The sequence below is a fragment of the Rhinolophus ferrumequinum genome, chromosome 5, assembly GCF_004115265.2.
Source record: "Rhinolophus ferrumequinum isolate MPI-CBG mRhiFer1 chromosome 5, mRhiFer1_v1.p, whole genome shotgun sequence".
Classification (NCBI taxonomy): domain Eukaryota; kingdom Metazoa; phylum Chordata; class Mammalia; order Chiroptera; family Rhinolophidae; genus Rhinolophus; species Rhinolophus ferrumequinum.
In genome coordinates, this window is record NC_046288.1 from 14,411,386 (window position 1) to 14,425,802 (window position 14,417).

At 33.9% G+C, this 14,417-nt stretch overlaps 1 protein-coding gene across 3 annotated transcripts in view; it reads left to right on the plus strand.

Moving 5' to 3' along the window:
- PDS5A (PDS5 cohesin associated factor A) overlaps positions 1 to 14,417 on the plus strand; it is a 110,250-nt gene that overhangs the window by 71,029 nt on the left and 24,804 nt on the right. For all 3 annotated transcript variants that reach the window (XM_033105776.1, XM_033105777.1, XM_033105779.1), the window contains 7 exons: positions 2,348 to 2,471; positions 3,286 to 3,444; positions 6,441 to 6,509; positions 7,632 to 7,768; positions 10,315 to 10,438; positions 10,582 to 10,786; positions 11,286 to 11,400. In XM_033105776.1, coding sequence (XP_032961667.1) covers positions 2,348 to 2,471; positions 3,286 to 3,444; positions 6,441 to 6,509; positions 7,632 to 7,768; positions 10,315 to 10,438; positions 10,582 to 10,786; positions 11,286 to 11,400 — 933 coding nt within the window. The remainder of the gene's footprint in view (positions 1 to 2,347; positions 2,472 to 3,285; positions 3,445 to 6,440; positions 6,510 to 7,631; positions 7,769 to 10,314; positions 10,439 to 10,581; positions 10,787 to 11,285; positions 11,401 to 14,417) is intronic.

The following is a 14,417-nucleotide window of genomic DNA, read 5'->3' on the forward strand; positions in this document are numbered from 1 at the left end:
AGGTAGAAGAGTTAACTTTGGACGCAAGGAATAAAATCTCTTGTTCTTAAGACTAATGGGGAAGGAGGGAGAGAATCACTGAAAAGCAGAGAATCACAACACCATAGACCTCAGTAAAAACCCTTGATGGCATCATTGGATTATAGCACTAGTAAAAAAGGAGAAAGATTGGAAGTTGATTTATGTATCATCATTTCATTAGGCTAAGAAGAATTAATAATACATTTAACAACAATTTGATCAACACGGTATCTTCCTTTGTTACTTACTGGTGTTATTTACAAGAGCTGTTACTGTGGTAAATGAGTTTGTGAAAGAAAGACTTAAACAGTGCTTTGTCAGTAGGCTGTTTGGGCGTGGAAATCCCTATCCCGTAATTCCAAACTTGCATGGAAAGAAGCATGGCATATTCATACATAGCAGATCAGGCTTACACTGATTGGCATATGTTCCAGTTTTTTGACTGAGGTGCATGACACGGAGTGTGGGATATTGCTCTTTAATGTCTAGCTGCCCATTGTCATAATTGGACCCTTTGTTACCATGGCATTTAATACCACTGACCTTATAGTCTATAAAATAGGATCACTGCATTAAATGTACGACAAGTAGCTTTCCTTAAATTTTTATTTTGCCTTACAGATTTTCTTCTGATTAGAAAAATACTTATATGTTCACTGTAAAAAGCTGAAACTTTAGACAATACAAACAAAAAAGTCACTATTAACATTTTATATTTTTTTCTATAAATGTTTTGTCTGTCAACTTGGTATGTGTGCCTGTCTATTTGAGGTTGATACAAACATGCTGCTTTCTTTATCCCACTTAATGTTTTCCCATGTGGAATGAAGAAGTATAGATGTTAAGTGCATGGATTTGGGAACAGAAATGCTTATCTTCAAATCGCAACTCCATTTCCTAGCTGTGTCACCTTAAGAAGCTTAAATGAATACTTTTGTGCTTTAGTTCTTTTTCATCTCTAATGATTGTGATAATTGTCCTCTACGTGACTGTGAAGATTAATTGAATTCATTTATGTAAAAATACTTAGAACCATGCTTGACACAATTATTTAATAATCGTTAGGTATTTTTATTACTCTTCTACCAATATATATGTGTCTATATCTTTGCATACTTTCTTTCACTGGTATGAGCATTTCAGCTTTTTAGTAAAATTTGGCCTTTTGCTACTTTTTTCCATGGCTGCTTTAAAATAACTAAAGGGGATTGTGGGAAGGAAGTGAAAAATTAAGACTATCTACTTAGAAGGTAAATGTAAAAATATGGATGGGGAAGTTTTAGATTACAAATTACGGGTGGCTTGTTTATTTCTCCATATTCACAAGATGGCTTTAAAACAAAACTTACTGGGGGCGGTCGGGTGGCTCAGTTGGTAAGAGTGTGAGCGCTCAACAAGGTTGCTCGTTCAATTCCTGCGTGGAATCGTAGGCTGTGCCCCCTGCAACTAAGATTGAAAATGGCAACTGGACTTGAAGCTGAGCTGCGCCCTCCACAACTAGATTGAAGAACAACTTGGAGCTGATGGCCCTGGAAAAACACATTTTCCCATATTCCCCAATTTAAAAAAAAATTATTTCCTAAAGTAGCCTTTTTCTTGAAACATTGTATTTCTTGAATTATACTTGGGAATGGAAAAGGAGCTTTAAATCTTTCTATAGATCTGATAATTTTTAAGAGAGCCTTCTCTAGCAGCATACTTCCAAATACCATATTTTGCCATATATGATGGGCTGCTGTGTATAATGCACACCCACATTTTGGGCCCAAATGAAAATCTTTCATTTTTTAATTCAAACTTTTATTTGTTTACATTTAGGTACTTGTTTTTTGTATTGTAAAGGAATTTTAGCATTTGTTTTTTTAACATATTATGGTACAAGAAATTTCGTATAACAAATAATTACAAAACACAAGAACAGGTACAAGGTACAAGAAATTTTATGTACCAGTAACAAATTCATGGTATCTACGTATCATAGAAGGCCAAGAACTCATTGTCCTTGCAAGTTCGTCATATGTTCAACAAAACTGTCATATTCCAGGCTATTCTTTTGCGTACGGATATCGTTACTGATTTCTAGAGTTACACTTTTAACTCATAAGCATAAATAAAAGAATGAAAAACATTTATATAGATATGGAAATAGTACTACTCATGTATAATGCGCATCCTTATATTTCCCTCACAAATTTGGGCAAAAAAACTGCACATTATACATGGCAAAATGCGGTAGTTATGGGAGAGGATGTAGGAAGCAACCAAAAGAACTACTTGTGGTTTATATAGGCTTTTTGTTTTTTAACTATAATATTATTTTTTACAGGACCTTAATTCCCATTTTACATCAGAAAGCAAAGAGAGGCACTCCACACCAAGCAAAACAGGCTGTTCACTGTATACATGCCATATTCACAAATAAAGAAGTCCAGCTTGCACAGATTTTTGAGGTATATATAATATATAGGGTATGTTTATGTTGATTTTTATTTTTATGGTCTGTGGTTTGATGAATATAGAAGGTAGGATTTTTTTATCTTTTTATCCCACCCTAGAATATAAAGTCCATGGGAGCAGGGACTCTGTTTTATTTAGTACTCTATTCCCCTCCTTTAGATCCGATTATATGTTCAAATAGTACATATGGAAGGATGTTTTGTGTGTGCCTATGTAAAACATTTTACTTAATTTAAGCTTTATTGGCCCAGTGATCCATTTATCCTCAGAAAGTATTAATAGATGATTTTGAACCACCAAGTTTAAAGTGCCTGACAACCCTACCTGAAAATTAGTCCCATTTGCTTTTCCTAATGTATGATTCTTGCCTGGTTCCACTACTAGAAAGGTATTCCTATTACCATAAATTGGATACAGTATGAACAAAACCCAGTGAACTCATTTTTTATGATTTATGATTATTTAAAATGTCCCCATAGGATAAAAAAATCCATCAACATAACAAATCTGTTGTAGATGGTTTGAAAATAATGCTGAATTGATGATGCAGAAATATTCTTGTTTTTACTTCTACCTTTTACTTGGGCTTTTGTAGTTTGTTTTTTTCTGCATTCTTCAATCTTGTTAATTTTAGTAGGTGAATAAGAAGTAAGTGCTAACACGGCTGAAGTTACTTTGAGCATATCATTAAAACAGATTTGTTTGCACATGATAAATTCAGGAGGACTTGGGAACATTTACTGTTTCTGTAGAATGTTTAGATATTTATAAAACAAACTGGTAATTTTTACTGTTTTGTTTTTATAGCCACTCAGTAGGAGTCTGAATGCTGATGTACCAGAACAACTTATAACACCGTTAGTTTCATTGGGCCACATTTCAATGTTAGCACCAGATCAATTTGCTTCCCCAATGAAATCTGTAGTAGCAAATTTTATTGTGAAAGATCTGCTAATGAATGACAGGGTAAGTTTCCCATTTAATTAAATTTAGAATCATGAGATTAAGACTGTTATCTATATCTTTATCACAAAAACAACATTTCTGCTTCTCTATATAATTTTCTTTCCCTTTTGTCTTTATTGTCCTTATTGTCTATTTTCCATTTTTATTTATTTACTTAATTTCTAAATGACGTCCTGATTTCTGTGTAGCTATTACTAGGAATTAACATTTAAGAAAGAAAAAATGAGAGCATGAGATGGATGAATTATGAAGTAAAAAATATGAGTTGAATGTTATTATCATAAACATTTGAAGAACAGTTAAGTCCTAGAATTTTGTTTTATCAAACATCGTTTAAAATGAAAGTGGAATTGTATTTGACTAGCAGTTTGAAAAATAATTACATTGCACTTTTGGCACTAGATTCATGTATTCTTTTTTACTGATTTTTTTGTGTGTGTGTGCACATGTGCATACATATGCTGATTTATTAGCTCTGGGTTGGAGCCCAAACACACCTCTGCTTAAGAATTACTACTTTAAGATACATGGCCAGTGCACTCTATAACTGAAGCTGAAGTAGAATAATATTGTATGTCAACTGTGAGAACATTATTTATATATTTATATATATATATAGCTGCATATATGTGTGTGTGTGTATACACGTATACACACACACACATATTCCACCTGTATATATATAGTCACGGCGGGGTGGAGTATAGAATAAGGGAGAGAGTCAGTGGTATTGTAACAGTTATATAAGATGTCAGAGAGGTAGTAGCTTGGGGGAGGGGAGTTATCACTTTGTGAGGGGTGTAAATGTCTATTGCTTTGTACACCTGAAACTAATTAAAAAGAAATTTTTTCAAATTCTACTACTACTTTACCAAATGGACCTAAATTAAAGAGTTATTGAATGAAGACACAAACCAGTCTTACTTGCTGGATCTTTGTGGATGACTTTCAATACCGTGTTAACTTACTCAATTTACCTGATCTTTCCAAATAGTCCAGTAGTCCTTCAGCCCTAAATATCCTAACTTAAAGACACTTGCCAGTGCACTCCCTCCTCTTTTCCCTTCCTCGGTTTGGATGTAATAAACAAGGAGGGAAGAACATAGGCAAATCTCACTCTTACTTCCCCCCTTTTGTGCTGTTCTTTGCACCAATATTGATAGATATGGCTGGCAACAAATGTGAAATTTGAGACACCCCTTAGGTGATGACGTGGTTGTTGATGGGTTCTATTTGTGATGGTTGTTGTTTGTGTGTGTGTGTGTGTATGTGTGGTAAAATATACATAAAATAAACTTTGCCATTTTTACCATTTATAAGTGTACAATTCACCTATGTAATATTCACTCGCATTCTTGTTCTTTTTGTTGTTTGATGTTTTGATTTGATTTGTTTTCAAAACAAACAGAAGTTTGATAACATGTACTTCCTGTGTACATGGGAGATACCTAGGAAAGCCAAGTAACTCTTGCAAAATGGGCCAAAATACGTACCCACATTGTTGTGTAACCATCAGAACTTTATCATATCAGACAGAAACTCTATTCATTAACCAATAACTCCCCATTGGCTCTTCCCCCCAGCCTCTGGTAATTTCTGTTCTACTTTCTGGCCATATGAATTTGCCTATTCTACATACCTCTCATCATACAATATTTGTCATTTTGTGTCTGGCTTATTTCACTGAGCATAATGGTTTCAAGTTTGTATTATAGTATGTATCAGAACTTTATACCAGAATAATAAATCCATTGTATGTATAGCCTACATTTTGTTTATTCATCTGTCAATGGACACTTAGGTTTTTTCCTTTTATTGACTATTGTGAATAATGCTGATATGAACATTTGAGTCCCTGTTTTCAAATACAGAGGGTGCCAAAAAAATGTATACGCATTTTAATAAAGGAAAAAACTTAAAATTGTAATACTCAATATATGCCAATAACAAAAGATGAATACAAGTCACGTTTGACTTCTGCAATTACGAGAGGTGCTCAAAGTGGTTACCATCAGCGTCCAGACACTTCTGATTACTGTGAACTGCTGCTTGAGCACCATTGACCAAAGTAACCACTTGTATACATTTTTTTGGCATCCCAAGTATTTGGGATGTATACCTAAGAGTGGAATTGCTAGGTCACATGGTCCTTCTGTGTTCCAGCTTTTTGAGAGATCGCCATACTTTTCCACAGCAGCTGTACCGTTTTACATTCCCACCAGCAATGCACAAGGCTTCCAGTTCCAGTACATCTTTGCCAACACTTACTCTCTTCTGGTTTTTTTATAATAGCCATCTTAGTAGGTGTAAAATAGTATTTTGTGTTTTTTGTTTGTTTCCCTAAAGACTAATGATGTTGAGGATTCTTTTTAATATGCTTATTGGCCGTTCGTTTATTTTCTTTGGATATTCAAAGTTCTTTGCTCACTTTTAATTGGGTTGTCATTGTTGAATTGTAAGAATTCTTTTTATATTCTGAATATTAAGCCCTTGTCAGATGTTTGCTAAATCCAAGATGATGATTTTCCCCTGTATCTTCTGAGAGTTTTATGGTTTTAGCTCTTAAGACCTTTGATCCATTTTTAGTTAATTTTTGTATATGAAACAGGGTAATGGTTCAGCTTCATTCTTTTTCTTGTGGATATATAGGTTTTCTAGCACCATTTGTTGAAGACACTCTTCTTTCTTCAATAATTGATCTTAGCACCCTTTTTAAAAATCAGTTAACCATGTATGTGAGGCTTTTCTGGGTTCACTATTTCATTACATTGGTCTCTATGTCTAGATTTAGGGCAGTATCAACAACACTGTCGTGGTGACTGTAGATCTGTAGTAAGCCTGAAAATCAGGAAATTTGAGTCCTCCAACTTTGTTCTTTTCCAAGCTCCGCTTGGTGCCTTTGCTATAGCATAGCACTGCATTGTTCAGCATGAAAAACTTAATAAGCAAAACTTTTAAATTCTTTCTAAAAGTTAAATTTATTCAATTGACTGTAGTCAACAGGTGAGAAGAACGGAAAATTATGGTCTCCAGATGAAGAGGTTTCCCCTGAAGTACTAGCAAAGGTAAATTTGTGTAGGCCTTGATAATTTTTATGTTGAAATAACGAACATTTATAAATAACCTTTTTTTAACCTAGTAATCATTTTTAAATGAGGTACTTTATTTTTAAATCAAAAGTTATGTGTATCTCAGAGAAATTATAGTTGTCATTGAGTTATTGTCTGCCTCTTGTGTAGCCCCTCCTGTCTGCTAAAACAGTTTCAGTGAGGCTGTTTTACACGGAGATTGTTTGCGGAATGTTGATGCTCAGAAGCATCTCAGGTGTAGCCTTACCACCATATGTATCTACAAGCATATGAATATTAACTTGGCAAAACAGATGGCTGTCATCGAACTGGTAACTTACGATGGATGTAAATTGTACCTCATAAAGCTAATTTTTGAAGTAGTCTTTGGGATTTAAAACTATACTTCTTCATTATCATCTTAATAATCTTTCACCTTGTGTAGCTTCATAGTCATCATATATTCCATCAGTTCCTTTTTCAGTTTGTCAATAAATACAGTAAAAAATACCTAGATCCTTTAGCTAGTTCTTTCCACATATATTGATAACAATCTTGAGTGTAAACCTCAAATTAATTATGACCACAAATATGGAATCTTCTAGGTTTTTTTATCAGAACGTTAAGCGACACTGAATCATACTTGATGGTTTCGTCAAAATAGTTTTTCAGTACTCCAAAAAATACTACTCTATCTAAATACTTATTTTTAATCAATATAATCAGTAGCTTAAACAGTTATTTTTAAACAATGTATCTTCAAATAGTTTGAAAATCTTGGGCAACTGTGAAAAGCCTGAGTTCAGGACACAGACCTTGGGCAAGCTATTTATTATAATAATGTGTCTCAATTGCCTTATTGGTGGAAATAAGAATACTTTCCTCATAGAGTTGCTTGGGAGATTAAATAAATTAATACATGTACAGCCCTGGGTAGAGTGCCTGGTACAGATTAAACAGAATAAATATTCTTATTGTTACTATCCTACAGACTTGTTTAATAAGACATGTCTGCTGGCAATTAAGTAATCCCACTGATCCAATTATAACATAAATTAATCTTCCCTTTAATTGGAATTTTAAGTTGCTTTCTTTTTTTAGCATGTTAATATTTTATAGGTACAGGCAATTAAACTTCTGGTAAGGTGGCTGTTGGGTATGAAAAACAACCAGTCTAAATCTGCCAATTCAACTCTTCGGTTATTATCAGCGATGTTGGTTAGTGAGGGTGACCTGACAGAGCAAAAGAGAATCAGGTGAGATTTTTCTTCCTTTCCGATTTTTTTAGCTCAGAATGTTGGTAGAGCTTAATCTAGGAATTATTTACCTAATTAATATTGAATGTTTTAATTGTACCATGTACTTTGAAATCTAATCTTACGTACTCACTTGGGGTTTATATCTCAGTAATGATGGTATATTTTTCTTCACTCCTAAAGACTTTTTCCAATAAATTTTTAGTTATAATCACTATAGTAATGTTACAGTTAGCTTCAGCATTTGGTTCAATTAAGCAAATAATTGTTGGATTACTCTGCAAAACACTATGAAAAACATTGTAGCAAAAACAGTTGAGATTCAGTTCCTGCCTTCAAGGAACTTACCTTGTACTATAATAATTAAAGACGTGGAGTGTCTTGGTACCCATGAAAGGAATAAAAATTTCAGTAGAGGTTCCAATAAGAAAAAGTTGCATCCTCCTGTGGCTTGCAAATTATACAAGGTTCTACAAATGCAAACTAAATTTGTTTCCATTTCTACACATTTTCACTCTTCAAATCTGTGAAATCACTATCTCTTGTTTTTGTTCTTTTTAAGGTGAAAATAAAAGCCAAAGTTTTCATTACTCGTCTTTCAGATTCTTGATTTACTAGGGTTTGGAAGCAACAACAGAAATAACTAAAGAATTCTACTTGTGATGCATTCCTACTTTAAAATTTGTGTTAGAGGACAGATTTCATTGTTCATTTATGCATTCAGTATTTATTGAGCACTATCATACCAAGTACTACTATGCTTTTTAAACATACAAAAATCTCTCCGAGGAGTATACATTCTTGTGGAAGAGACAGGAAATGAGCAATTACAATAGAAATGCTGAATGCTTTGATAAACTGAATAAAACCATGAAAAATTATTTTTTATCATAGAATAAGCCAAGGATTGCTTTGTATGAACACCCAGAAGATTAGAGCTGAGTTAGGGATGAGATGTTTTAAATTTGGGGAAACTGTATAGTGCCAAGCGAAGGCTTAATAAAATGAGCTCTTAAATATCAGTGATAAATAGGTATGATCCCAACAGAGATGAAAACTACATACTTACTATCAGTTTACCTTTAAAAAATGTTTAACATCACTAAATATAATAAATACAATTTAAACTTAAGTGATATGTCTTGTGTATCAAATCAGCAAAAAATATATATATTTTTAAAGCAATTGTTGCTCCATGGGATCAGGGAAATGGATTCCCTCATTACTCCTGTGAATATAAATTGGCACAGTGTTGGCAGGACAATTTGACATTTTGTATCTAGGTCCTTAAAAATGTTATCCCTTGACTCTGCTTTATATTCATGAAGTAATAAAAGAATCATACAAAAACATATATACATAAACATGTTCTTTCCAGCATTTTTTATCATCACAAAAAATAGAATGGTTAATTATGGAATACACATATAACATGAAATACTAAGCAGATCATAATTAGATATTACATATCCCATAGTACAACTTGGGCTATAGAATCAGAAAATTATAGAGCTCTACACTCCATTTACTAGCTGTGTGAACCTGTCTAAATCACTTCTAACCTCAGTTTCCTCCTCTTACAGAGAAAAACTAAATGAGATAAAGCCTGTGAAGTGTTTCACATGCTCCCTGGCAGAGAGTGAAGCACTCAAATAGTAGCTATTTAATTCCTGAATCATTTGCCTTAGAAGCAGAGCCATTTGGTACCCCTCATTGTTACCAGTGTTCACTTAGACAGTCCTGTTATCCAAGAGTGCCCTATTTTCTCCTCTGGTATGCTAAATCATAGTCCCTCTTGGATCCGGGCCAGCTTTCCACATGCTATGTTCCACATAGAAGTTGCAGTAAGAAGACTGTCCTTTCATCCCATTCAGTGTCACATTTTACCATTTAGGTAACAAAAGCCCACTGGGTAGGGATGGGAGTGCATGGCCTTCCTAGGTTCCCTTTAAAACCTTCATGGTGCAAAAGAAAGTCTGCCTCAGTTCAGTACCTGAGATAGACACTGGCTTTCATCACCATATACTTGAAGATATTTGTCTGATACCCTCCATTTCATCAGACGTGCAGGCTTAAGCTAGATTTCTATTACGTGTGTGTGCACACACGCATAGGCATTTAAAAATTTTAGGAAATAGATTTCAAATGATAGGTGATTTTTAATTTTGGGGGTTTTTAAAATCAAGTTCTCTACAACGAATGTGTATTCCTCTTAAAAATTAGGAATATAGTTCCTAATGTAAATGGTTCTTCCCAACGTTGCAGTTAGTGTAGTTATCATAAGCAGAGTTTCTTGGCTGTGGTGGAGGATCTAAGCTAGAGGATAGCTCAAGTGAAGGCAGATAAGTTTATTATCAGATAGGGACAATGATTTGAGCCTTTTCCCCTGTGTTGAATTAAGGACTGAAAGCTTTCCTATATTTGTACATTATGTCATTATAAGCATAAATTATGCTAAATACCTTAACACTCAAAAAGGGATCAGAGCACTGTTATGAATGATAATGGTTATAGGAAATGTTTATTTCTTTTTTGTTTGTTTATAGTAAATCTGATATGTCTCGCTTGCGATTAGCTGCTGGTAGTGCCATAATGAAGCTTGCTCAGGAACCTTGTTACCATGAAATTATAACCCCAGAACAGTTTCAACTCTGTGCACTTGTTATTAATGTAAGTAACAATCTTGTTTTTGTCAATTACTTGGCCTTCAAAGTTAAATACATTTATTTTCTATTGCTATAGATCCATTTACTGTATGGATACGTACACAAAAGGGATTATATTTAAATATGTTTGGTTTTGTGCTGCTGTAGGATGAGTGCTACCAAGTAAGGCAGATATTTGCTCAGAAGCTGCATAAGGCACTTGTGAAGTTACTTCTCCCATTGGAATACATGGCGATCTTTGCCTTGTGTGCCAAAGATCCTGTGAAGGAGAGAAGAGCACATGCACGACAGTGTTTACTGAAAAATATCAGTATACGCAGGGAGTACATTAAACAGAACCCTATGGCTACTGGTAAGTAGCTTTGAAAGTTCCCAGTGTGCAAATGTATCTTGTCAATGTATCAGTTGGGGTGGGTGGTATTTTACATATTTTTATTGTAGTTTATAACAACACTGGGATTTTTTATAGAGTGTTGTCACTGTAGGTATGATGTACTTAAAATCTAAAATTCTGGTTTCTGAGTCCTGTTTATAATGCATAAAGCTGAGGAAACTGCATTTTTCTTATGGGATCAGTGGTATGTCTTGATTAGAACACTTTGCTCAGATGTCAGCAAGTAAAGAATTATTCTAGCTTTTCCAAGGACCCTCTGTGTAATCTTAAGTTATTTTTTTGGCTTTAATAGCCTTTAAAATAGAAATAAAAGTGTTTCAGTATTAGGTATCGTATTGCCTCTAGTTTAGAATAACCAAGCGGGAAAAATGGAAACTGAAGTGGTTAAAATGCAAAACTAGAAAGCGATTTTATAAAAACTATTGTTACTGTGTTAATAATAATGTTTTCACTTTAGAGAAATTATTATCACTGTTGCCTGAATACGTAGTTCCATACATGATTCACCTGTTAGCACATGATCCAGATTTTACAAGATCACAAGATGTTGATCAGCTTCGTGATATTAAAGAGTAAGTCATGTTGATTTTTACTTTTTAAAAAATTCTAATTTTTTTCCTCTTATTACTCCCATTAGAATAAAAACCCTTTTATGATTTTTGTGTGTGTGTGATTTTTACTGTTTATATTAATGTGGGCTTCAGTTACTTCAGTTTGACAATTTAGAAAGCCATGTAATAAAAATTTCTCTCTTTAAACCTAAACTACTTTCAACCTTAAAAGATAATGCCTAAAAATATCTGCACACACAAAATATTCCATGGCAGGATTATGGTAATACAAAATTACATTTGTTACGCTAGTCACAGATTTGTCTCTAATGGAAATACAGGCAAGTAAACAACTGCAAAACACTTGTTCAAGAAGTGTTGTTTATATGAAATAGAACTTTGCATATGATGCAGGATAAAAGGGTAACAGATAGCCAGGGATTGTCTACAAATGACCTCCAAGAAACTTTAAAGCAGTATTTACTTTCTTTCCCATTGCTGTGCTTTTTCTTTGCACTCCTCAATTATAATAGTATCTGCAGTTCATATCTGAAGTATTATGATTTTTCTATGTGGGACATTAAGTTTCATTCCTAATCTTATTTAAGGTTATAATCAACATTAATCTCTGTCTCTTGACTAGCTTTAGTCACTGAAATTGTGTCAAAATCTTAACAATTGGGAGAGGTGTTAGATCTTATCCAACATTACTGTTAAGCATCAAACTGTAAGATCCTTAAATTTTGAAGACTTGTCATTCCATTGTTGTTGCTTCCAACACATTAGTTCAGTGATACTGTTTTTATACAGTAGTCTCCCCTTACCTATGTTCCATGGTTTCAGTTACCCATGGTCAACTATGGCCTGAAAATACTAAATGGAAAATTCCAGAAATAAACAATTCATAATAAATTCATAAATAAACAGTTGCACACCATTCTGAATAGTGTGGTGAAATCTCATACCATACTGCCCATGACATGAATCATTCTTTTGTGCAATTTTTTATTTTTTATTAGTTATCGTTAATCTTTTACTGTGCCTAATTTATAAATTAAACTTTATATCATATGTATATATAGCAAAAAACATAGTATATAGGGTTCAGTACTATCTAAGGTTTTAGGCATCCACTGTGGGGGTCTTGGAACATATCCTCCATGTATAAGGGGAACTATGGTATTTCAAATGCTTGAAAATAAGTCTACATTAAAACATTTTTAGAGTTTTAATTGATACATGTTTTAAGGAGCTGCAGAATTATGTTTCGGGAGACATAGGTTCTAGTCCCAGCTGTGTGACTGAAAAGGGTTCCTGGACCGTGTGTGTGTGTGTGTGTGTGTGTGTGTGTGTGTGTGTAGAGGTAGGGGTAGGTAGGTGTAGGGGTAGGCTTTCCCACACCATCAAGCAATTCTTGGACAACAGCAGGTTGCCTGACAAGTCAACTCAATTCTAACACTATTTACCCAGAGATAGAATCAGATTCCACAGGTACAGGGCTCAGTCCCACAAGACCAGCCTCTACTTCAGGTGCCAGGGGATGTTTAAGACCCGTGCTGTTAGGTATTGCTATCTATTTCTCCCTTTAAGTCTGTTAATATTTACTTTGTATGTTTAGGTACTCCTATGTTAGGTTCATAAATATTTACCAATGTTACATCATCTTGTTGAATTGACTTTATCATTATGTAACACTGTTCTGTTTGATATAAATATAGCTACTTCAGCTTTCTTTTGGTTTCCATTTGCATGGAATGTCTTTTTCCATCCCTTTACTTTCAATCTGTACGTGTCCTTACATCTAAAGTATGTCTCTTGTCGGCAGCATATAGATAGTTGGGTCTTGTTTTTTCATCCACTCAGCCATTCTCTGTCTTTTGATTGGAGAATTCAATCCTTTTATTCAGTAATTATTGACAGGTATATGTGTTTATTGTCATTTTGTTGTTTGCTAGCTGAGAAGTTCCTCTCTGTTCCCTTCTTTTGTTCTCTTGCTTTATGGTTTGATGACTTTCTTTAGTGGTTTATAACAGTATGTGGTTTGTAAGTATAACAATACTTATAACAGTATTTTAAGTTGATAACTTAAGTTTGATCTTATCCTAAAGCTCAACTTTTTTACTCCCCTGCCCCCATTTTATGTTTTTGATAGCACATTTTTCATCTTTTTATCTTGTATGTTCCTTAACTAATTATTGTAATCATAGTTATTTTTATAACTTTTGTCTTTTAACCTTCATTCTAGTTTTATAAATAATCTACTACCTTTACTATGAGTTTACTTTTCTAGTGAGAATTATTCTTTCACATGTGTTCTTGTTACTGATTAGCACCCTTTCTTTTCAGCTTAGAGAAGTTCCTTTAACATTTCTTGTAAGGCCACTTGAGTGTGATGAACTCTTTTAGCTTTTGCTTCTCTGGAAACTTAATCCTTTAACTCTAAATAACTGACAGTAGAGTATTCTTTGTTGGAAAGATTTTTTTTTGTTTTTTGTTTTGTTTGTTTTTCTTTTAGCACTTTGAATATATTGTGTCACTCCCTTTTGGCCTCTAAAGTTTATATTGAAAAACCTGCTCACAGTGTTATGGGGCAGGGGGGTTCCCTTGTACGTGACAAGTTGTCTTTATTTTTCTCTTGCTGCTTTAATATTTTCTCCTTGTCTTTACCTGTTAAGTTTTAATTATAATGTGTCTTAGTGTGGGTCTGTCTGGTTTCATATTATTTGGAACTCCCTGGGCTTCCTAGATCTGGATTTCTTTTTTCCTTCCCCACCTTAGGGAAGTTTTCAGCCATTATTTCTTAATATAAGATTTCTGCCTCTTCTGTCTTCTTCTGGGAGGCCTATGGTGTGACTGTTAGTCTATTTAATGTTGTCCCATATGTCCCTTAAGCTGTCGTCACTTTTTTCTTTTTTTCTTTTTTTTTTTTTTTTTTTTTGCTTTTTGCTTTTTGCTGCTCTGATTAGGTCTTCCACTGCCTGTCTTCAAGTTGACTGGTCCTTCTGCTTCATGTTGAAACCCTCTAGTTATTTTTCAGT